Source organism: Colletotrichum acutatum (assembly GCF_030867785.1).
Source record: "Colletotrichum acutatum strain CBS 112980 chromosome Unknown BDZ83scaffold_133, whole genome shotgun sequence".
Taxonomy (NCBI): Eukaryota; Fungi; Ascomycota; class Sordariomycetes; order Glomerellales; family Glomerellaceae; genus Colletotrichum; species Colletotrichum acutatum.
Genome location: NW_026849127.1, coordinates 85,373 through 105,890, shown reverse-complemented (window position 1 = coordinate 105,890; position 20,518 = coordinate 85,373). Strand labels below are relative to the sequence as shown.

Here is a 20,518-nt window from a genome sequence, read left to right as displayed (position 1 = left end):
GTTCTTCGACGTTCTAGATGCTCTGGGTTCAGTGTTCACCGTAGATATGAAATTGAGAAAATTGAGTGAACTTCATCGGCGCCGACATCCTGTGGCCCTTTTTTCTTGGAAGTCTGGGGAAATTGAAGCTTCTGTGTCAAGATGCGATCCTTATCCTGACTTCGTTAGTTGCTTTTTGCGTTGTAGTGGTGACAGTTTTCAAGTACTCATCATCTCGAAGAGCTCGAATCCTCGAGTAACAATTCTGACACTGTTCTAGGCCGTCACCAGAGCTCACGCATTCCTCTGTCTCGTATCCCTAATGCCGGTTGGGGAGCAGGCTATTCGAGGTTGATCTGGGCTTTTCGTCAGGAATACCGAGGCAACGTCACTCTTGAACTTCCAAAATTGCATGAGACCCTAGGTAGCTCCGTCGTCGACCTCAAACCATTGACATGGGCGGCAACTAATCCTTTTGTCCTCCTAGGCCCTCTTATCCGAATTGGCCCCAATGAGCTGTCGTTCTACTCCATCGACATCTATGATACAGTCCATAAAGTCACGGCGGATTCGTAAAGGATCCCGAAACTATGGCGAATTCGTCCAAGATGAACACCCCGCACTCTTCTCTATCACGTTTCGTAATAACCCTCCAGAAGTAAACGTAGGGTTTCTTGCTGATAAGTCACAGAGATATTCAAGAGCATGCAAGAGGCGGAGAATCCTTGGCCAACTCTTCAGCCGCAGTAATATCGAGAAGCTTGAAGGATTATGCTTCACCACATTGAAAATTCATCTCGGCAGTTGGAAAAAGAAGTACCTTTTTGATGTAGGCCCTGCCTGCCGCGCCTTGGAGGCAGATATCATATGTGAGACCCAGGGTATGACCCAGCTCTACGTTCACTAGCTAACTTCTCAAGCGGAGTTTTCATTCGGCGAAGCCTTATCAGCCGTCTCTGCCTGGTCTAAAGGTGAAGAAAGTTGCTCTGTATCGAAGAAACGATGAAAAAGCGACCTTTTTTGCCTCTGTTGTTGTTGTTGTTGTTGTTGTATTTAACGCCGTGGCGGCCGGGCTAGAGCCCTTACCGCAGACCTCCCGAAGGGTATATGGCGTGGAGGGCCGTGAGCCAAGGCTACCTACTCTACAGTACGTCGTCTCTTTACATCGTCCTCCAAATCATGCCTTGTGGCCACTACGCGTTCTGTCTGTCCCCGGTTCCCGCTGGTGCCCCAGTTTCATTCTTTCCCAAATCGTCCCTTGGAATCGGGAGGTTCTTTGTAGTCCGCACTCACATCTACCTAGGTGTGGATGCTGCTACCGCAGACAGATCTTCTGGAAGAAGTCCGTCACGCGGAGAAAGGCCTCGAAGCCTCGTGGGTCGGTGATTAATCTCTTGAAGTAGGCCTCGAGAGATCCCATAGGACCTATGGGCTCGGGCATACTGCGAGAGTGGAGGGTCGGCCACCGTTGCCTCCTCGCCAGCGTTAGTCGACAGTAGACCAGGTGGTCCACGTCTTTCGCCTCTCCACAAGAGCACATCATTAGAGCGTCGTCGTGGTTGAAACGTCGGTGATATTGCTCGAAGTCCCCGTGACCCGATCGTGCCGCCAGCAGGTGATGTAACGTAGCCCGCGGCAAGGCCAGTTCAGGAGGGCTGGACAGAGCTGCCTCAAGCCCCAAGTCCGCGTACCGCGGCCTTCGCTCTTTATACCACCATCTCCTGTGCTGGCTTTGTAATTTTTCCCTTGCAAGCCGCTTGATGCCCGCTAGTGTTGCCATTTGACCCATCCGCGCCGGCAGTGTCGTTCCTTCTTTGGCCAGCCGGTCCGCGGCCTCGTTTCCTTCGATGCCCTGGTGTCCCGGGGACCAGTGCGTCCGTATATCAAATATCCTGGCCGCTTCTTGGATTTCGAGGAACGCGTCTTGTGACGAGTCCGGCGCCTTGCCGCGGATGCCTTGTATAACGCTGGTGTTGTCGATACATATGTGGATTGGATGACCGCGATTGGTGAGCAGAGCCCTTCTGAGGCCGGTTCGCGCCCCTTCGACCTCGGCGTCGAACACTTCTGCTAGTCCGAGTCGGCCGCACCCTTGCGCTATGCGTTTGGAGTCTCGGTAGATGACGAAGCCGTACCCCACGGCTCCGTTCGTCGCCCTGGAGCCGTCCGAGAAGACGATCATATGGCTTTCCGGTACTGTCTTTAGCCAGCGCTCGAAAGCTTTCGCAGCCTCTTCTTTGCATTGAACTACTATCTGATCCTGTGAGCTTGGCAGGTACTGTGATTGGAGGAACGTTGGTCTTCCGCATCTTGGCAGAAGTTCAGCCGTCCGTTGTAGTCTCGTCTGTTGCTGTCCCTGCTGGGAGAGCCGCGCGACTAGCGGGTGTCGGCGATCAATCCTCTGTAGTCGGACTGCGGCCCGTAAACGGACGCCTTCTAAGGCGACTTTGGCTGACGGTAAGCCGGCGTCTCGGAGGAGGCTACTGGTTGGCGTTGTCCTCCAGACAGGTAGAACGATCCTTGCTGCCGCTGTAATGACGCTGTCGATCTTCTGCACGAGCCCCTTCTGGCCTGTGTTGACGGGTCTTCCTTGGAAAGGCGGACTCGTGTCTGTCTCCGCTTGGCGTCTCGAAGCCGGCTTCGTGATACCTGCGTACCATGTTTCGGCGCCGAAGAGCGCGATCGGCAGTACGTAGGAGACGACGGCTTTTCGCACGGCGGCCGCTGGCAGTCCTCTCTTTGTGTTTGTAAGCTGCCTCAGGTGTTGAGCTGCCTTCTTTGCCGCAGCTACTCTTGTGTCGACGTGGTGCCGGAAGGACAGTCTCTTGTCGAACCAGACACCCAGCCAGCGTACAGGATTTGTCGAGGCCTTGACCACCAAATCCCCGCCCTGACCTCTGGCAGCTCCGCTGGCTGGCTGTGCTTCCTAGTAAAGTGGATGACCTCGCACTTGCTCGGGTCGAAGGAGACCTTGTTCTCCGAGCCCCATCTGAGAATGCCGGCTGCGCTTCGGTTGAGTATTGCGACGTTGCTCTCCAGGGAGGGGCTGATGGCCAGAGTGGCGATGTCGTCCGCGTACCCGAATCGCGCGTCCGGGTCGTCTTCAAGGATCTCCGCGATGTAGAGCAGAAAGACGATGGGAGATAGTGGCGACCCCTGAGGCAGCCCGCATGACAGAGGAAAGTATTCCGTCGTGCTTTCTTCCAGTCGGACTCTGGCGATGCGGTTGCAGCAGAAGCTGAAGATGAGTCTAATCAAGCCGTGTGGCCATCCCTGCTGACGCAGTCTAATGACGAGCCGGTTCCGAAGGACGGAGTCGAACGCCCCTTTTACGTCCATAGTCAGAAGCGTCGCCGTGAGCCCTTTTAGGAGGGCCGTTTCGATATCGTGGGCGAGGCAGGTCGTCAGATCGACGGCTGACCTGCCTTGTAGAGCTCCGATCTGTTGCGGACTGACGATGCGCTCGACAATCGCCAGAGAAGCCATCCTTCTGGCTATTAGTCTCTCGAGTCCTTTGCCCAAGCACGAGAGGAGCGCGATCGGCCGCCAGGACCCGGGCTTGGAGGCATCCCTGCCGGCCTTCTGGATCATGACCACCTCAGCTCTGCGGAAAGGCAGAGGAAAGTGGCCGGCCCGCATACAGGACTGGAATAGCTGCCTGACCGGCTCCGAGATGACGCCCCAGCAGGCCTGGAGGAGGCGCGTGGTGATCCCGTCCACACCAGGGGTCGTTGTCTTTGTTAAGGTGGCCGTCTTCACTTCTTCTCCGCTAACATTGTCCTGCCAAGTAATCGCTCGCCTTGGGACGACGGGTACGTCAAACGGATTACCCGGTGCGTCATCTTCCGCACTAAACCTGTCGAGAAGGGCTTCCCGAAGCGCTTGGGCCTTTTCGTCAGTATCCTCGATCGTCTGGTTGTCCACAACCAATGGGGGTGCTCTGGTCAGTGGGCTCGCCTTCCGCCAACCCATGATCTGGTACAGGTCCCGGTCTGAAGCGACTCCATCGATCTTTCCGGCCCAGTATGCTCGCTTAGCCTTCCTCACCGTGCTCAGGAACGCCTTTCGTTTCTCCATTAGATAAAGGTGCGCATCTTGCTCCGTCTCCCAGGCTTGTTGGTTGCGGGCAGCACGGTATGCTCTGTGGGCCTCTGCGCATTCCTCCGTCCACCAAGCCGCGCCTTTACCATGTTTTCCTCTCTTCTTGCCGACCGCCTCAATGGCTCGGGAGAAGAGCTCGACGATGTGACTTGCCTGCCCGTCCAGGTCTTCCGGAGTAGGTTGATCCCCCAGATTGGGCATCGCAGCTAGCCCCCCTTCGATCAGGTCTCTCAGCCGAGGCAGCGCCGAGTCGGGCACTGACAGTGGCCGTGGCTGCGGGTGGCCCTCTCCCTGTGACACTGGGCGTTTGAATAGTGGTATGACGGCCACGATGGCCTCGTGGTCAGCTCCCGGGTGTAGCTGTGGGCTGACCTGCGCGTGCGCAAAAGGGATATTAGAGAAAGCCAGGTCCAGGACATGTCCGCAATCCTGGGTTGCCACCCCAACTTCGCTGATAAGAGAGAGATTGTGGCCGTCTGCCCAGCCTGCAATGTCATCTCCCCGGTTCCCGTTCCTCGTCCCGGGCTCCCAAGAGTAGTGATGCGCGTTGAAGTCACCCGCGATCAAAGCTCGCTCCGGGGGTTTGAGTTCTAGCAGTATCCCTGTTGTGCGGCTGTGGGGGTCGCGGGGTTGTCTGTACACGTTGACGATAGTCGTCGTTTTGTCGACCACCAGCCACAGTACGTCTCTCGTGTGGACAGGCCTCTGCTGCTCCACCGTCATCCCTATCCCTTTGCGTGTGTAGGTCAATACTCTTGGTCTGGTTCCTTCGCTGTCCCAGAAGTCGACCGGGACGAAAGAGTCGAAACCCGGGTGCGTGTTCAGTTGCACGTTTCCGTCCTTCCAGCCCGTCCAGGGTTCCTGGACGAGGACCACATCTATCTGAGCCTCCCAGCAGAGCTGCAGGAAAGCCGTGTGCGCCGGGGAGATCTTTCCGACGTTGCCCTGCGCAACGCGTAGCATCCGTGGGGTCGCCGCTCTCGGCTTACGTCTCCGAGTCGAGTTCGAGGTGGGTGTAGGCATTCGCGACGTTGTAGTTTGGCTTCTGTGCTGCCCGTTGGCTCCTGCTTGGCATGGGTAGCACGGGACGGTCGATGGAGGTGTTGTCGGGGGAGTCTTCGCCTTCGCCTTCGTCCGCCTCGTCTTCATCCATGCTGCTGCTGTCAGTGCTTCCGTCACCGAGGCAAACGATCGAGCTTGCGGAGGGCGTTCTCGTGCGCGCGCGCTTGGCGCCGGGTTGCTGGTTCTGGCTGGTGGAGGTAGGGACGCCTGCCGCCTCCTGGCTACTGTCGGATCGAGTAGCCTTGTACAGAGTGTCCGATGCTTTCTGGCCGGCCTTCCGGATCCGAGCCCGCTCCTTTCGACCGGGAAGGGAGACGACGCCGTTTACGACCGAGGGCCTCGCTGGGCAGTCTGTGTGGCCGGCTTGGAAGGGGCCGCAGCAGTTGGGACACTGGGGCCTGGCCATGCAAGGTCCCGTTTCGTGTGAGTCGGAAGGTCTTCCGCAGTTGCTGCAAGTCGGTCGTCGTCCGCAGAACCGGTTGGCGTGGTAGCCCTGGCAGCCGGGGTCATGTCGGATGAGCGTCCTTCGTTTTTTGATGGGCAGAGATCTGCCGCTTTGGTTGAAGAGCCTGAAGGGCGTGACCTCTGATGTGAATGATATGAGCCAAGATATTTCGTTCGTGACTGGGTTGGGCCCAAGGCGGGACGGTCGAGCAAGGACAGGCTTCTGTCCTGTCTGTGCGAAGACCTCATCTTCAACGAGTGTGGCTGGGTCCAGGACGTCCCCGCCAATGCTGTGTAGTTTTGTTGGGCATCGCGGCACAACGTATGTGTGCCACTTGATAGGCGTCTCGACTTGGTGGGCGCCGAGGCATTCCGCCAGCTTTGCCTTACTTGTAAGTAGTCTTTCCTGTATTTGCTTGTTTCGCGGCTTCAGAGAGTAACCTGTGCTGATATGGTAGACGTGGGGAAGGTCCGCTAGCCCCAGGCCAACGGCCTTACAGACGATCTGTCGTACGGCGAACGGTGCGATCTTCCGAGCGGCCGCTAAGCTTTCTTCCGGGACGCGGGCAAAGATGCGGAGGTCCTCCTTCGGCTGCGCCTGCGGCTGATCCTCGGCGGGGAGTGTGGCCTTCGGGCGGGCAGAGCTCTGGCAGCTCTGGCCGCTCCGGGTCGCCGCAGTGGTGTTGCCCGCCATCGGTGCGACGACAGCCGCCCAACTCCGGGCCGCTATTGGGCTTGTCTCGTGATTGATCAGTCTCTTGAGGGTTTGAATGACATAGGCAGTGGCTTCTTTCGCGATCTGCTTTCTAGAACCGTCAAAGCTGGCGACAACGCTGTCGACGGACCGTGCAATGGTCAGAAAGACGTCTTTCCGTGCCTCGTACTGTCTAGCTTCTTCTGCAAGGGCTGTCAAGACGGACCCTGTGGCAGATCCGCTCGGAGCAGATGCGGTAGAGGCTGCGGGCCCCTCGGCCGAGGTAGGGGCGTCGGTGGTGGCATCAAGCTGGCTTCCCGTTAGGCTGGGCCGGGTCGGCTGTGCCTCGGCGTCGCGGCGTCGCTTAGCTCTTGAGGTGGGGTTCGGCTCCGGAGGTGTCCCGGAGCCTGGTTCGGGGTCGGCTTGGTCGGCCGACATCAGTCCGGTGCCCGACGGCGGCTGTGAGGCCATCGCGGATGCGGGCTCCGGCAAGGGGAGGTGAAGAGTTTTCGGCTGTTAGTAATTTGGTGGTAGGCTCACTCATTCACTAACAGCAGATGCCAAGAAAAATTAGGCGAGAGGGAAGTTGTCGGCATTATCATTGCCTCTCTAGTTGCGCCAGGAGCTGCCGCGCCACACTCTAGGCAAGAACAAGGCATCTCTGCTATCCCTGGCAGATGGATCGTCACTCTGAAGTCAGGCATTGGAAAACGCGACGTAGATCAGCACCTCGATTGGATCCATGATACTCACAGACAAAGCTTGTCTCTTCGTCAGACCACTGGGGTCGAAAAGGCATTTGAAATTGGGAATTTTCATGCCTATACTGGCGAATTTGACGAGGAACTGTTGGCCGAAATCGAAGCCAAAGATGAGGTGCGTTTGAACCGGACGTGACGAGATACTTGACGATGTCCTTGAAATTAACCTGGGTACGGGGCATTCCAGGTCGTTGCGATCGAGCCAGACCATGAAGCTTCATTGACAGCTCTCACCGAGGTCAGCGACCAACCCTGGGGTCTAGCCAGCCTGTCTTCGCGGACAAAACTCGCCAGCGTCGACGTGGATCATCAAACCTACATCTACGACACGAGTGCGGGAACGGGCACATTTGCTTATGTTCTCGACTCCGGTATTCGCATCTCCCATCCCGATTTCCAGGGACGCGCAATCAAAGGCACCAACGTCTTTCCCGAAGTTGCCCACGATGATGATTTTGGGCACGGCACGCACGTCGCTGGCACCATTGGGTCCTTGCGATTCGGCGTCGCAAAGAATGCGACTATTGTCGATGTGAAGACGACCAGAGTTGCTTACAGTACGACGGCCAAGATTATTGAGGCGTTGGAGTGGTCTGTACAGAATATCACCAACACTCCTGGGAGGGCTGGCAAGTCCGTCATCAGTATGAGCTTAGGTACGTCGTTGAATCTTGATTGGAACGCTCGCATTAGACCTGACCCAATACAAGCGACTGCTACGTCCACGGCTTTAAATGATGCCATCGACGCAGCGACAAACCTCGGCGTCTTCGTCGTCGTGGGTGCCGGGAACGACGGAAAGGATGCTTCCACGAGGTCACCAGCTAGCGCGCCGACTGCCTTCACCGTTGGTGCCATTGACATTAACAGCACTAGAGCTACATGGTCCAACTTTGGCCCTGCTGTGGATGTCTTTGCTGCTGGCGTAGATGTGAGATCGACTTCTTTGTACCAGGATGGCACCGAGCTTCTGTCGGGAACGTCAATGTCAACACCGCACATTTCCGGTTTGGCGCTGTATCTCAAGGGATTGGAGGGCTCTGCTGTGGATACACCGGCGGCGATCGGAGCTCGCATCAAGGAACTTGCTACTAAGGACATTGTTGCCGGTGCTGGAGTTGGGAGTCCTAATCTTGTTGCGTACAATGGGAATGGTCGACGATGAAGGGTTGAACGGTGTTAGCTGGAAAGACGTTTACCACAGACCGGAGTTGCCTCCGATTAAGGTGAGGGCACAGACCTAAAGCCGTCACCGAAGCTCACCTCGGTATGAGTAGTCAGCAAAATCTCTAGTGTCTTTTTTCCCACCGCCCATTAATAAACTCAGAACAGTTCCAGGCAGGATGGTCTAGACCTTTTCAAACACAAAGCAATTGGACGCAAGCGCCGGGCTTCTGCGGGCTTATCTGGGACACCAGCTGCGGCATGACGTCAAACTTCCCTGTCAAGTTGGAAAATCCAAGGCAGAAGACGCCTGGAATTCCGCTGCGATTCGACGCCAGTCCCAACAGAATCGACGGGCGTGACGGGCCAGCCGTCCATGGATTGATGGCATCCTACTAGCGTCGCGCCATTTTCCAGGTTAGGGGGAGGACTCGGAGAGACAGGGCCCTTTGTTGTCGCAGGAAGCGCATGTCGTTTTGTCTGGCGATGCGTTCGAGCTACCGTATGGAATGCTGCGATTCGACGATTTGATTTGCTCGCAGTCGCCGCGTCAACCTGCGTTTTGTGTTGCACGAGGAGCAGCTACCTAAGGTACGATGCGTCGTAAGATCCTGTTGGTGAATCAACCGGCAGGAGAGGACGGTGCGTGCATTCTGTAGCTCGGCGGTCGGCAATTGAGAACTTATATGAAATGGAAGTCACCTCTTCTTCTACCGCCTGACGTCTTGCCCTGATCTCTTCTCTCTTCTCTCTCTCTCTCTCTCTCTCTCTCTCCTCAATCCTTCGTCTTGCCAAAATTCCTGAAGGCCAATTCACCCTTGTTCTACCCCTCCTCGACCCCTCCAAACCCCTCCATTCACTCACCCGCAAGCCGTCAGCCGCAACGGCACAATCGCCCACCATGGGAGACCAGGAACCGACCCCCGAGAACCACACAATGATGCAGGGCTTCGAGTGGTATGTGCCTGCGGATCAGAAGCACTGGGTCCGCCTGGAGAAGCATGTACCCCAGCTCAAGCGGTTCGGTGTGGACAACATCTGGATCCCGCCAGCGTAAGACCACCTCAATTGAATCGCGACGAACAAGGCCAGCCCAATTGACTTCAGAATCTAGGTGCAAGGGTTCATCAAAGACTGGAAACGGCTACGACATCTACGATCTGTACGTATTGCGATCCATCTTCCTGCCGAGCCGGCGCATCTTGCTAACCATCCTGAAAGCTACGACTTGGGCGAATTTGACCAAAAGGGATCCGTAGCGACAAAATGGGGCACCAAAGAGGAGCTTCTGAAGCTGGCGCACACCGCCAAGGACAACGGCGTCGGCATCTACTGGGATGCCGTCCTCAACCACAAGTTCGCGGCCGACCGCAAGGAGAAGTGCCTCGCTGCCGAGGTCGACTCCAATGACCGCACAAAGTTCGTCAGCGACAAGTACGAGATCGACGCCTGGGTCGGCTATGATTTCCCCGGTCGCAAGGGCAAGTACAGCGAGCAGAAGTACCATTGGTACCACTTCAGTGGTGTCGACTATAATGCCAGGAACGAGAAGACGGCAATCTACAAGATCCTGGGTGACAAGGGCGACCAGCAATGGGCGGAGAGTGTCGACGACGAGAAGGGAAACTAGTAAGATCAGGCATCCATTGGATGGATCATAGACCATGCTAATGATGTGTAGCGACTTCCTGATGGGTTCTGATCTCGACTACGATCACCCCGAGGTTGTGAAAGACGTTCTCAATTGGGGCAAGTGGCTGGCCCAGGAAGTGCCGCTCCAGGGCATCCGTTTCGACGCCATCAAGCACTATAGTGAGGACTTTTTGCGTCAGTTCATCACCGAGCTGGATAAGGAGTATGGCAAAGGCTGGTTCTTTGTCGGCGAGTTCTGGAAGGACAGTCTCGACGACATGTCCGAGTACCTGCAGCGCATGGGCAGGCAGTTCACCTTGTTTGACGCGCCTTTGGTCTACAACTTTAGCGAGATCAGCAAGGGCAACGGCGCCGACATGAGGAAGGTCTTTGACGGCACTCTAGTGCAGAAGGAGCCCATCAACGCAGTGGTACGCACCATCCAATCCTATCACACTGAAGGGACTGTTCTAATCGCATCCAGACCTTGGTCATGAACCACGACACGCAACCCTACCAGGCCCTGGAGGCCCCGATCGAGGGCTGGTTCAAGCCCATCGCGTACGCCCTCATCCTCCTTCGCACCGACGGATACCCCTGCGTCTGGTACGGCGATATCTACGGCATCAAGGGCGAGCACCCCTTCCCGCCCTCGTGCGGCGGCGCGGTGCCCAAGATGACGCTGGCTAGAAAGCTCTACGCCTATGGCAAGCAAGCTGACTACTTTGACTACGCGACGTGCCTGGGCTGGGTCAAGTATGGTACCTGGGACCGTCCCTACGGCTGCGCCGTGGTGGCCAGCAACGCTGGACCGGGATCCAAGCGTATGCACGTGGGTGAGATGCATGCTGGCGAGGTCTGGACCGATGTTCTGGGCTGGAACGACAGGGAGGTTACTATTGGAGACGACGGCTTTGGCGAGTTCGTGTGTTCTGGTACCTCGGTGAGCATCTTTGTCAACAAGAATGCCGACGGCAGAGACAAATTCAACGAAGAATTGTGAGTACTTGTCACCTTATGATAGACACGAATGGGGACTAACCTTGGCAGTGACTCCAACATTTACGAGGAATAGAGTAGATATCATGGGACCAGGCAGGCGGAAGAATTGGAGTTTCTAGAATAGCTACCAAGTAGATGTAGATTTTATACTTCACGAGTATGTGCTTGATGGAAATACAACAAGTTTAATTACATGGTCACAATCAGGAACAACAGTCCTCTCCAGGTTTGCGCCTCCGGGCTCTTCAAGTGCTCTTGCGTTCATGACGGGTATGCCTGCCAACCCTTCAGTGTCTTCCGCGCCACAGCACTTGAGATACACACACTGGCAGATCTTAGCCACATATATCTATGCAGACAAAGCACATGCTCCCCATAGGTGACCGGACGAAGGTTCGCGGGGGGTCTGCGGGGAAGCACGCGGCCGAGAGGTGGGCTCGTAGCCCGGGACCGAAGACAAGCCTACTCGCCTCCTCAGTATCAGTACCTCAGATCTAGTAAGTCCGAGGGGGGGGGGGAATAGTCTAGGCCGACGGCGCAAAGAATGCAAGTATCACTAGGCCGTTTATTCTGCACGGGTTTTGTGTTGTCATTGTGCTTTCTATTCAATCCGTGATTCTTTAGAGTCTTGACCGGGCCGGACGGAGCTAATCCCCTGAGGACGGCGGGGCGGGGCCGGCCCGGTTGGACGGGACCCGCCCATCTCTCCAAGCACGCGAAATTGAGCTTATGCGTTTGCGGTAAGAAATTGGCATATTTTGCATGCGATTGTCTACCCAGTCCTGGGTGATTACATAACGGGTGTATTCCATGACAAAACATTGAAGATTGTATCTACAGACGAATCACTGACATACCTTAGCATTGAGACTTGTTCTTCAGCTTAGTACGGACTGTTACCACTGCTGACGCGTCGGCGAGAAGGGCAACATCACTGTGATTATTCTGGAGCATCGCACTTTTCGGACAGAGGGAACTGGTCTTGCTGGTAAAAGCCGAAAGTCGCAAAGTGCTCCCTGGACCCTGTGTCTCTTCAGCCTTGTTCCAGTATTGAGGATCCGTATATCGATTCCCTTTTGTCCGGCACATGATGTTGAAGAAAGCTTAAAAGCCGGGGTGTCTAGTTTTCGGCGACAAGAGGCATGACTTAGATACAGCTCTTGGTTGATATACTTGTGCATCCCCGAAAAGTCCACGACTCAATCCCCACGTTGTACACCATTCTGTGGTTCTTGACCACTCCACAGGTGTCTTATCGCCGATGGGAAACACGGCAGAGCGGTTCCGCACGTCACACACATCCCCGCCGTGGGGGCTTCAATTTCATGCTTCAGCCACTTCCTCCAAGGCTCCAACATCCATCCGAAATGCTCCATTCATCGATGCCCCCATTCCTAACATCCCCCACCCCCCCCCTTGGGCCGAATACAGTAAGTGAATGCGGAGTAGCTACAGCGAGCTTCGATTGGACTGGAAGCTCGCTCCGATCTGCTGTGCTACGCTGACTGCCACATCCACACAATCCACCCATCAACGACCCCTCCAATTCAAAGCTCCTATCGTTGGCCATCCAATGGCCGCCGGCGCAGTCGTACACCAGAGCTGGAGCAAATAGAAAAAGATGCTCTCTTCTCCTCCCCTTCGCATGCGCATAGCTCGCAATTCCCCTTCACTTGCCAAACCTCTTCTCTCGACGTCTTCATTTCCTTGTCGGTCTCGATTCTGTGATACCCCTCTGATCCGACAGCGCCACCTTAACCTTGACCATCACCATCACGCGAAAAGGACACGCCCAAGACAATCTGTAGCGCGTCACTTCTTCTCATCGACCCCTCACCATCGCCAACCAAACACTGTCAACGACATCGCCGCAATGTCCGATCTCTCTGTTGAGCTGACAGCCCCCAACGGTGTCAAGTACACCCAGCCCACCGGTCTCTTCATCAATAATGAGTTTGTCCAATCTGCCCAGGGCGAGCTCATTGACTCGATAGATCCTGCGTGAGTTGTTACCTAGCCCCTCATCCCCCATTCTCCCTGTGCATCACATGCGATTTCCTTCCAAGTTACCTTGAACGACGAAACTGACAACCCCACCTTGCCTACAGCACCGAAGAAAAGATTGCATCCGTCCAGGCCGCTGAAGTCGAGGACATTGACAAGGCCGTCAAGGCCGCACACGCCGCCCTGAGACATGAGTCCTGGAAGGGCATTTCGGCCACGGATCGTGGCGCCCTCATGTACAAGCTTGCCGATCTGATTGAGCAGCACAAGGAGACTCTTGCTACCATCGATGCATGGGACAACGGTATGCTCACAATTCATACAGTTCCAGGGCCAGATGGAAGAACTAACGCAAACCTACAGGCAAGACGTACGCCGATGCCCTCGAGATTGACCTCTCAGAGTGTGTCACCGTCATCCGCTACTACGCCGGCTGGGCCGACAAGACCTACGGCCAGACCATCACCAGCATTCCCCAAAAGTTTGCCTACACCCTTCGTCAGCCCATTGGCGTCGTCGCTCAAGTGTAAGCCACCCATATTAACCCACGAGAAGGAACCAAGACTAACTACAGCCCAGCATCCCCTGGAACTACCCCCTCAGCATGGCCACCTGGAAACTCGGCCCAGCCCTCGCCTGCGGCAACACAGTCGTCCTCAAGGCCGCAGAGCAGACCCCGCTGAGCATCCTCTACCTCGGCACCCTCATCAAGGAAGCCGGCTTCCCCCCGGGCGTCGTCAACTTTGTAAACGGCCTCGGCCGCGTCGCCGGCGGCGCCCTCGTCAGCCACCCTCTCGTCGACAAGGTCGCTTTCACGGGCAGCACGGCCACGGCCCGCGCCATCATGGGCGAGGCCGCCAAGACGCTCAAGAACATCACCCTCGAGACGGGCGGCAAGTCCCCGCTCCTCGTCTTTGGCGACGCCGACCTCGAGCAGGCCGTAAAGTGGTCCCACATGGGCATCATGTCCAACCAGGGCCAGATCTGCACCGCCACCTCCCGCATCCTGGTCCAGGAGGATATCTACGAGGAGTTCATCCCCAAGTTCCTCGAGACGCTCAAGGCGACCAGCAAGGTCGGGAGCCAGTGGGACAAGGACACCTACCAGGGACCCCAGGTGTCCAAGGTCCAGTTCGAGCGCGTGCTCGAGTACATCGACATTGGCAAGAACGAGGGCGCGACGCTCGCCGCGGGCGGAGAACCTCTCAACATTGGTGGCAAGGGTAAGGGCTTCTTCGTCGCGCCTACCGTCTTCACCAACGTCACGACGTCGATGCGCGTATGGGGCGAGGAAATTTTCGGGCCCGTTGTGGTGATTGCGCGCTTCAAGACCGAGGAGGAGGCTATTGCGTTGGCGAACAACAGCCAGTACGGGCTCGGCGCTGCCGTGTTCACGCAGAATGTCGAGCGTGCGCACCGTGTTGCTTCCGAGATTGAGGCGGGCATGGTGTGGGTTAACAGCACCCAGGACAGCGACCCGCGCGTTCCGTTTGGTGGTGTCAAGCAGAGTGGTATTGGAAGGGAGTTGGGCGAGGCTGGGTTGGAGGCGTATAGTCAGATTAAGGCCGTCCACGTCAACATGGGCACGAGGTTGTAAGCCGTTGATTTTGGGATCCAATTGTTTCGAGTAGGCTTCGTCAGGAAGATGAGATGACACAACGAACAACCTTCATGATCATGCTCTTGTTTCTCATACTTGATTGAATATCCTACGGGTGCAAAACCAAATCATAACGACCCGGCAGTAATGTCACCCTCTTCCCAGATGCACCCTCCACACCCGCGCCCCCCTCCCTGCTAATCTCAACCGTGCTCTCCTCCCTCGGCAACACCAAAGTCCCCTTCGTACTCGTCGGCACGATAACCCTCATCCTCACATCCTCACCCTCACGCTTGAAGGTAACCTCAATCAGCCCATACGGACACTCAAAGGTCCCCTCGACAAAATCAAACTCGGACTTTAAGGGCGGTTTCACACTCCACGCCTTATACCCGTCCTCCTCGACCCGAACACCCAACACAGCTTCATAGAACCACTCGTAAATCGTGCCCAGCATATCGTGGCACTTACTCCTACACGCGTCCTGCCAAAACTCGTTGAGCGTCGTCTCCCCGCGGCGGAGGAAGCGCATATACGAAGGATGCTCCTCCTGCCGCGCCATTGCCATCACGATATCCGGACGATCAACATCCGTAAAGGTGTTCCAGAGCCACTTGAGCCCGATCTCGCCTGCGCGGATCCGGCAGTCTGCCACGTCGTCCAGGAAGGCTAGTTGGACGTCCGCTACGTGCTCTTCCGGGACGAGGCCGAATTGCAGCGCCATGGCCTGCGCGATCATCGTACGGTCGTGGGTTCCGGGTTTGTCGAGAGAGGTGTAAAAAACGTAGGGATGTTCTGTCTTGGAGGTAACAAGGAGGTGGCGGTTGTACGTCTCGTAGATGCGGTCAGCCCACGCACGCCACTTTCTCTCGTCGTCTGCGTAGCCGAGTTCCTTGGCCATTAACTCGACGTTGCGAAGACATTTGTAGTAGATTGCTGTCTCGATGTTGGCCTGGTGATTCCCAAACGCGATATCGCGGCCCCAATCACCCAACCCGTGCTCAATCAGCCCTCCTTGCCGCTCCTTTGTCCGGAGATACTCCATATACCGCACACAAGGCTGATACAGCTTCCCAAAGGTATGCGTCGAGCCGTAATACTTCTTCAGAATCTCGGGGATCAGCGCGACCGCCCCGCCCCAGGTAATCGTATCGTGCAAAGGACCACACATGTACCGAATCTCAGGCGCCATTGTCGGCACGAGCCCGTCGGACTCCTGCGCGTCTGCAATATCGTCCAGGATCTTGGAGTGCAGGGCCTCAATGTCGCGGATGTACTGCGTCGCGGGCGCGAGGAGGTGCGTGACTTCCAGCCAGCCGAACTTCTCGATTTGCGGGCAGTCGGTGTGGTAGCTGAACAAGTTGCTGACAAAGGACCAGTAGCACATGTCGATGAGGGCGTTCGCGTCCGGTTTATCTGTCTTGAGGGTGCCCAGCCTCCGGGAGGCGGAGGAGATGTGCCTGCCAACAACGGAGTGGATGACAGGGAGACCTTCACCTGTCTGTGAGGAGACGCCTTCGATTTGGATATACCGCGCGCTGGTGAAGCTAAAGTCTGGCTCCCAGGTCTCGATGTCTCCTGTCCCAGCGAGCGTGACTTTGGAAAAGACTTTTGTCTCAAAGTCTTTGAAAAGGGGGTCGGGCATCAGTACGCGACCGGTCTCGTCGACGCTCTCGGAGAACTTGACAATGACTTGTGCACCGGCTGGGCCGCTGACCTGGACGCGAACCATGGTGGACATATTCTGTCCTAGGTCGAACGTCACGACGCCCTTCTCCAACGTCTTCTTCGAAACCGGCTCGACCGTCTCGTGGAGTGTGACCGGCGGCTGGCTCTGGTACCTCAGTTTGCCCCTCGGCCCCGTCACAGGCGTAGAGGCAATCCACTCCCCGTCATCGAAGCCCGGCTTATCCCACCCATCAGGATACTCCCGCAAATCCTTATCCTCGGACGCGTAAATATTCGCCAACGTGGTAGCGCTCTTCCTCGTCTTCCAATCCGGTCCCGAAATCACCGTCTCACGGCTCCCATCTTCATAAAACAGATGCAGCTCCGCAAAGAAGCATAACTCATTGCCGTACCTTACGTATGTGTTGTCCTCATACATGGGCCAAAAGAAGCGATCATCGCCGCCCTTATCGCCGGCGTAGAACCCGTTTCCCACGTGCGCGCCGACGACATTGTCGCCCTGCGTCAGCGCGTCGCTGAGGTCGTAGGCGACGAACTGTACCGTGCGGTGGTAGTTTGTCCAGCCCGGGTCGAGGATGTGCGTCGACGCGAGCGCGCCGTTGCAGGAGAGGTTGAAGTGGCCCAGACCGGAGGCGAAGGCGATGGCGCGGGAGGGTTTGCGGGAGAGGTGGAGGTGTTTGCGGAGGTAGAAGGGTTTGTCGCTGCTGTCGCCTACCCAGACTCCCTTCCAGCGGTTTGCTTCGTCTTCGAACCAGGTGCGGAAGATGAGGCTGGTATGGGGCATCTGTTTTCGTTCGCATTAGATTCGGGAACGTTCTTTCGTGATGTTCTTGGACGGCAACGTGTATTGGACGGACATACGTAGGTTTGATTCATGCTATACGGCGGCAACAACCTGCTCGACCGCGGGTACGCCGTGAAGAACTCGTTGACGCCGCTGTACGAAGCTTGTCCGTCCTGGTCCCAGACGGTCACTTTCCAGAGGTGGAATGACGCGGACTTGAAGCCGCCATCCGGCTTGCAGAGGATGTTTCTCTGGGCATTGCTCTCGACTTTGCCCGAGTCCCAGATGATTTCAGAGCTAGTAGAACCATCATCGAGTGCAGTTGCGTTCAAAGCAACGACGATGCGGTAGGCACTCTGGCAGGCATGTTCGAGCTCAGAGTGAAGCACCCAGTAGAAACGAATCTCATCGACGTCGATTCCCAGGGTCTCGTGAAAGGCATGGATGCCACAGCGTGTCACCTCCATTGTGGTAAGCCGCCGAGGGTGTGAAGGGACTAAGGCTCTAGGGTGTCCTCGCAGCTTCGGTTGGAAAGTAAGAGCAACCTCCTAGTAGCCCCGAGAAGTATTCGGTTCCCGGCAAGTCTTTAGAGAAGCGAGCTTCATGGGTCCATGTAACTTCTGTAATCTTAACTCTGTTTCGGGCATGGTCCGCATGCTGTGCCTCATGAACAGAAGGATTATGATCAGATAACTCGGGGTAGTAGAGTCAACAATGAGCCGAAATCACCGAAGTTCGGTGCGTTGTTCTCTCGAAAAGAGTGGCAACTCTGGAGCTGTGAAACAGACTCTTGTTGGATCCAGTATAGTCTATAGAGCACCCGGTGGGCTGGTACGGGGTACCGTGGACGTCTTTACGCCGAGTCTTTTGGCCAGGGGGCCAAGACCATGTGCCGGTGGAGACCCGGCCTTCGGTACTTGGAATTTGAGTATTGGCACCGAGATGTCGCCGGGGTGGGGTAAAGGCATTGTCGTCGAATCACAAGTCCTGGTACGTTTGTGTTGGTGTCGATTCAATGGTCCCCCGCTCGGAATTACCGACTGTGAAACGGCTCTTTATACCGGGTTTCCCGAGCGAGGCACACATTTATTTGGGGTTAAGCCAGCAAAGAACTCTACACAGAGTCCTGGACGTGTCGCCGCGTTGCTGTTCTTCGTATCCGTCTCCGACAGAGATTTCGGTCCCTAGTAGTTCGTACTTTGAGCGAATTCATCGACTCCAATGTCGAACATACAAACTTGACATGAAAGTCCTCCATGAGGAACCCCCACCGTGCCGGCTCCGGACTAGGATCTCCACTTACCGGGCCGCTTTGAGCCTCGAACATTCAACGGCCTCGTTTGAGTATGTGTATCCGCAGTAGTTATCAGCGACCGCGGTGCAAAGCATGCCTAGTGGCTGCCCAAAAGAACCAACACTGAACACGCCACCAACCACCCTCGGTGATGTCGGGTTAAAGATGCAGCTTTGTCTGGGGTTTGCTGGGTTCGTGCGGAGGCCCCAGATTCCAAAGACCGCACATTCAGGGGGGGATCGGCTAGGCTCAGCACCGTTCAGATACTGCCAAGACCCACTGGATGACACCTCGATCTCGTCGATTGGATGAACTGGGACACTTGCCGGTGGGAGTCGAAAGCTGACAAGCCCGTTGCTGGATGTTGGTCATCTCATTGAGCTCAAGCTGTATTTTAACCTTAATATTTCTCTTGGGTTTCCACTCCCAAGGACGACGTCCGTTCTTGATTCTTCGTTTATCTACCACTGACAGCTGTGACTGTTCACAACATACGACAATCATGGGTCGCCTTACGACGGTGTTATCCGCCGTCTTCCTGGCCATCGGAGGCTTCCTCTTTGGCTATGACTCCGGTATCATCACCTCGACGATCGCTCTAGATTCGTTTGGAAAGTATTTCCGCCACCCATCAGATACCGTCGCCGGCGGCATCGTGTCAGCCTTCCAAGGCGGTGCCATCTTCGGCACCATCATCAACATGCTCTTCGCCAACAAGATCGGTCGGCGTAACACCATCTTTGTCGGATCCGTGATTTCGTGTCTCGGCTCGGCTCTCCAGGCAGGCGCCGTTAACATGGTCATGCTGATCATAGGCCGCTTCATTGGCGGTGCCGCCGTCGGCATGGTTACCTCGACGATTCCAATGTACGCCTCTGAGCTGTCGGAGGCAAAGTACCGTGGTATCCTGTCCGGCTTGTTGCAGTGGATGTTGAGTTGGGGATTCTTGATCGCCCAGTGGCTTGGATATGGATGCTCCTTTGTCAAGAGCGACTTCTCTTGTAAGCCTCTTTTTCATTGTCCTAGTATCTGTGTACCCACTCAGAGTCAGTGTAAGACGAATCGTTTTGTAAACTGACAACGGGATAGGGCGTTTCCCTCTCGCCTTCCAGGCTGTCCCCGGTGTTATCCTCGTTACCGGCATCTACTTCCTCCAGGAATCTCCCCGTTGGCTGATGGAGCGAGATCGACACGAAGATGCCCGTCGATCACTCGGCAAACTCCGAAGCGGCCTCGACGAAGAAACCATCGATCTTGAGTTTCGCGAGATTCGCGACGTCATCCTGGCTGACCGCGCTCTCGGTAACATTTCGTGGAAGTCCATCATCACAAAGCCTTCGTGGCGCAAGCGTCTCTTGTTGGGCTGTGGTGTACAGGCCTTTGGTCCCCTCTCTGGTAAGCATACAATCTGTCGTAAGAAGAAAGATGTCAAAGCATAGGACTAACACCGAATGCCAACAGGTATCAATGTGATCAACTACTACGGACCTCGCATCTACAAGATCCTCGGCATCGATACCCAAACTTCCCTGATGATCATCGGCATCAGCGGTGCTCTTTCAATCGTCTACTGTAGCATTGGCCTGTGGCTCCTCGACCGCGTCGGCAGAGTCAAGCCCCTCATTGTCTCTGCAGCTGGTCTCGGCGCCGCCCTCCTTGTCAACGCGGTACAGGCCCAATATCTCAACGAGAACAACGCCAACCAGTTACGCAGTATGGTCGCCATGAACTTCGTCTTCAGCATGTTCTATACCCCGTTGGGCATCATTAGTTGGGTTTACCCCGCCGAAATCTTCCCCGTCGAAGTCAGAGCGCTCGGAAACGCCATCACCACCTTCACCAACTGGACTGTCAACCTCATCTTTGCCCAGATCTCCCCAGAGGCATTGACAAATATTGGATTCCGCTACTTCTACGTCTTTTTCGTTTTTAACCTCATCGCCATGATTTGCTACATCTTCTTCTTCCCGGAGACTAAGGGTAGGACGCTTGAGCAGATGGATGAGCTCTTTGGAGACCAGTTGGTGCCTCATGCCATGCAGGACTCTGTTGGTGCCGCTGCTGCTGTCGCCAAGGACGAGAAGCTTGTGGAGCAGCTTGATCACGTCTGAACATGCTTTTCGACGACAATGTGAGCTTTAGAGTGATCGTGATGTTTTGAGGGTCGCAAATTGATTGCATGGGAATTGGTTAGCGAGGGGTTGGCGCATGAGAAACGTGCAGACTGTCGCTTACGTAGCTAGGGCATGAATATTCTCATATTAGTAAGAGAATTCTCAGTGGCACAAACTGTTGATCGCATAGGTAC

The 20,518-nt window shown here is 55.9% G+C and overlaps 7 protein-coding genes across 7 annotated transcripts; 6 read left to right on the top strand and 1 right to left on the bottom strand.

Moving 5' to 3' along the window:
* The first annotated feature begins 282 nt into the window (after nucleotides 1-282).
* BDZ83DRAFT_763208 (uncharacterized protein) lies at nucleotides 283-1,153 on the top strand. The gene is made up of 3 exons (XM_060515214.1): nucleotides 283-403; nucleotides 467-637; nucleotides 692-1,153. Exons 2-3 carry the CDS (start codon nucleotides 491-493, stop codon nucleotides 884-886), a joined length of 342 nt encoding a protein of 113 aa, XP_060359903.1. The 5' UTR covers nucleotides 283-403; nucleotides 467-490; the 3' UTR covers nucleotides 887-1,153.
* A 5,715-nt stretch (nucleotides 1,154-6,868) lies between these two features.
* Nucleotides 6,869-7,699, top strand: BDZ83DRAFT_541406 (alkaline proteinase; the record flags this gene model as incomplete). Its single annotated transcript, XM_060503400.1, has 2 exons — nucleotides 6,869-7,156; nucleotides 7,229-7,699. Coding segments are annotated over 2 exons (759 nt in total), but the record flags the coding sequence as incomplete, so codon positions are not given.
* BDZ83DRAFT_588999 (serine protease) lies at nucleotides 7,688-8,206 on the top strand (the record flags this gene model as incomplete). Its single annotated transcript, XM_060506192.1, has 1 exon — nucleotides 7,688-8,206. One exon carries the CDS (start codon nucleotides 7,688-7,690, stop codon nucleotides 8,204-8,206), a length of 519 nt encoding a protein of 172 aa, XP_060359901.1.
* Nucleotides 8,207-9,106: 900 nt separating this feature from the next.
* On the top strand, nucleotides 9,107-10,912 carry BDZ83DRAFT_588998 (alpha amylase; the record flags this gene model as incomplete). Its single annotated transcript, XM_060506191.1, has 6 exons — nucleotides 9,107-9,258; nucleotides 9,320-9,367; nucleotides 9,427-9,834; nucleotides 9,887-10,268; nucleotides 10,322-10,836; nucleotides 10,888-10,912. 6 exons carry the CDS (start codon nucleotides 9,107-9,109, stop codon nucleotides 10,910-10,912), a joined length of 1,530 nt encoding a protein of 509 aa, XP_060359900.1.
* Nucleotides 10,913-12,712: 1,800 nt separating this feature from the next.
* On the top strand, nucleotides 12,713-14,440 carry BDZ83DRAFT_656165 (aldehyde dehydrogenase; the record flags this gene model as incomplete). The annotated part of the gene is made up of 4 exons (XM_060510851.1): nucleotides 12,713-12,840; nucleotides 12,948-13,147; nucleotides 13,207-13,369; nucleotides 13,423-14,440. The coding sequence occupies 4 exons, from the start codon at nucleotides 12,713-12,715 to the stop codon at nucleotides 14,438-14,440; spliced, it is 1,509 nt and encodes a 502-aa protein (XP_060359899.1).
* Nucleotides 14,441-14,552: 112 nt separating this feature from the next.
* On the bottom strand, nucleotides 14,553-17,709 carry BDZ83DRAFT_796348 (alpha-rhamnosidase; the record flags this gene model as incomplete). The annotated part of the gene is made up of 2 exons (XM_060515865.1): nucleotides 16,994-17,709; nucleotides 14,553-16,916 (listed from the first exon to the last, which is right to left on the bottom strand). Exons 1-2 carry the CDS (start codon nucleotides 17,381-17,383, stop codon nucleotides 14,553-14,555), a joined length of 2,754 nt encoding a protein of 917 aa, XP_060359898.1. The 5' UTR covers nucleotides 17,384-17,709.
* Nucleotides 17,710-18,712: 1,003 nt separating this feature from the next.
* Nucleotides 18,713-20,455, top strand: BDZ83DRAFT_709251 (general substrate transporter; the record flags this gene model as incomplete). The annotated part of the gene is made up of 3 exons (XM_060511568.1): nucleotides 18,713-19,211; nucleotides 19,300-19,605; nucleotides 19,672-20,455. 3 exons carry the CDS (start codon nucleotides 18,713-18,715, stop codon nucleotides 20,319-20,321), a joined length of 1,455 nt encoding a protein of 484 aa, XP_060359897.1. The 3' UTR covers nucleotides 20,322-20,455.
* Between the last annotated feature and the right edge of the window lie 63 nt (nucleotides 20,456-20,518).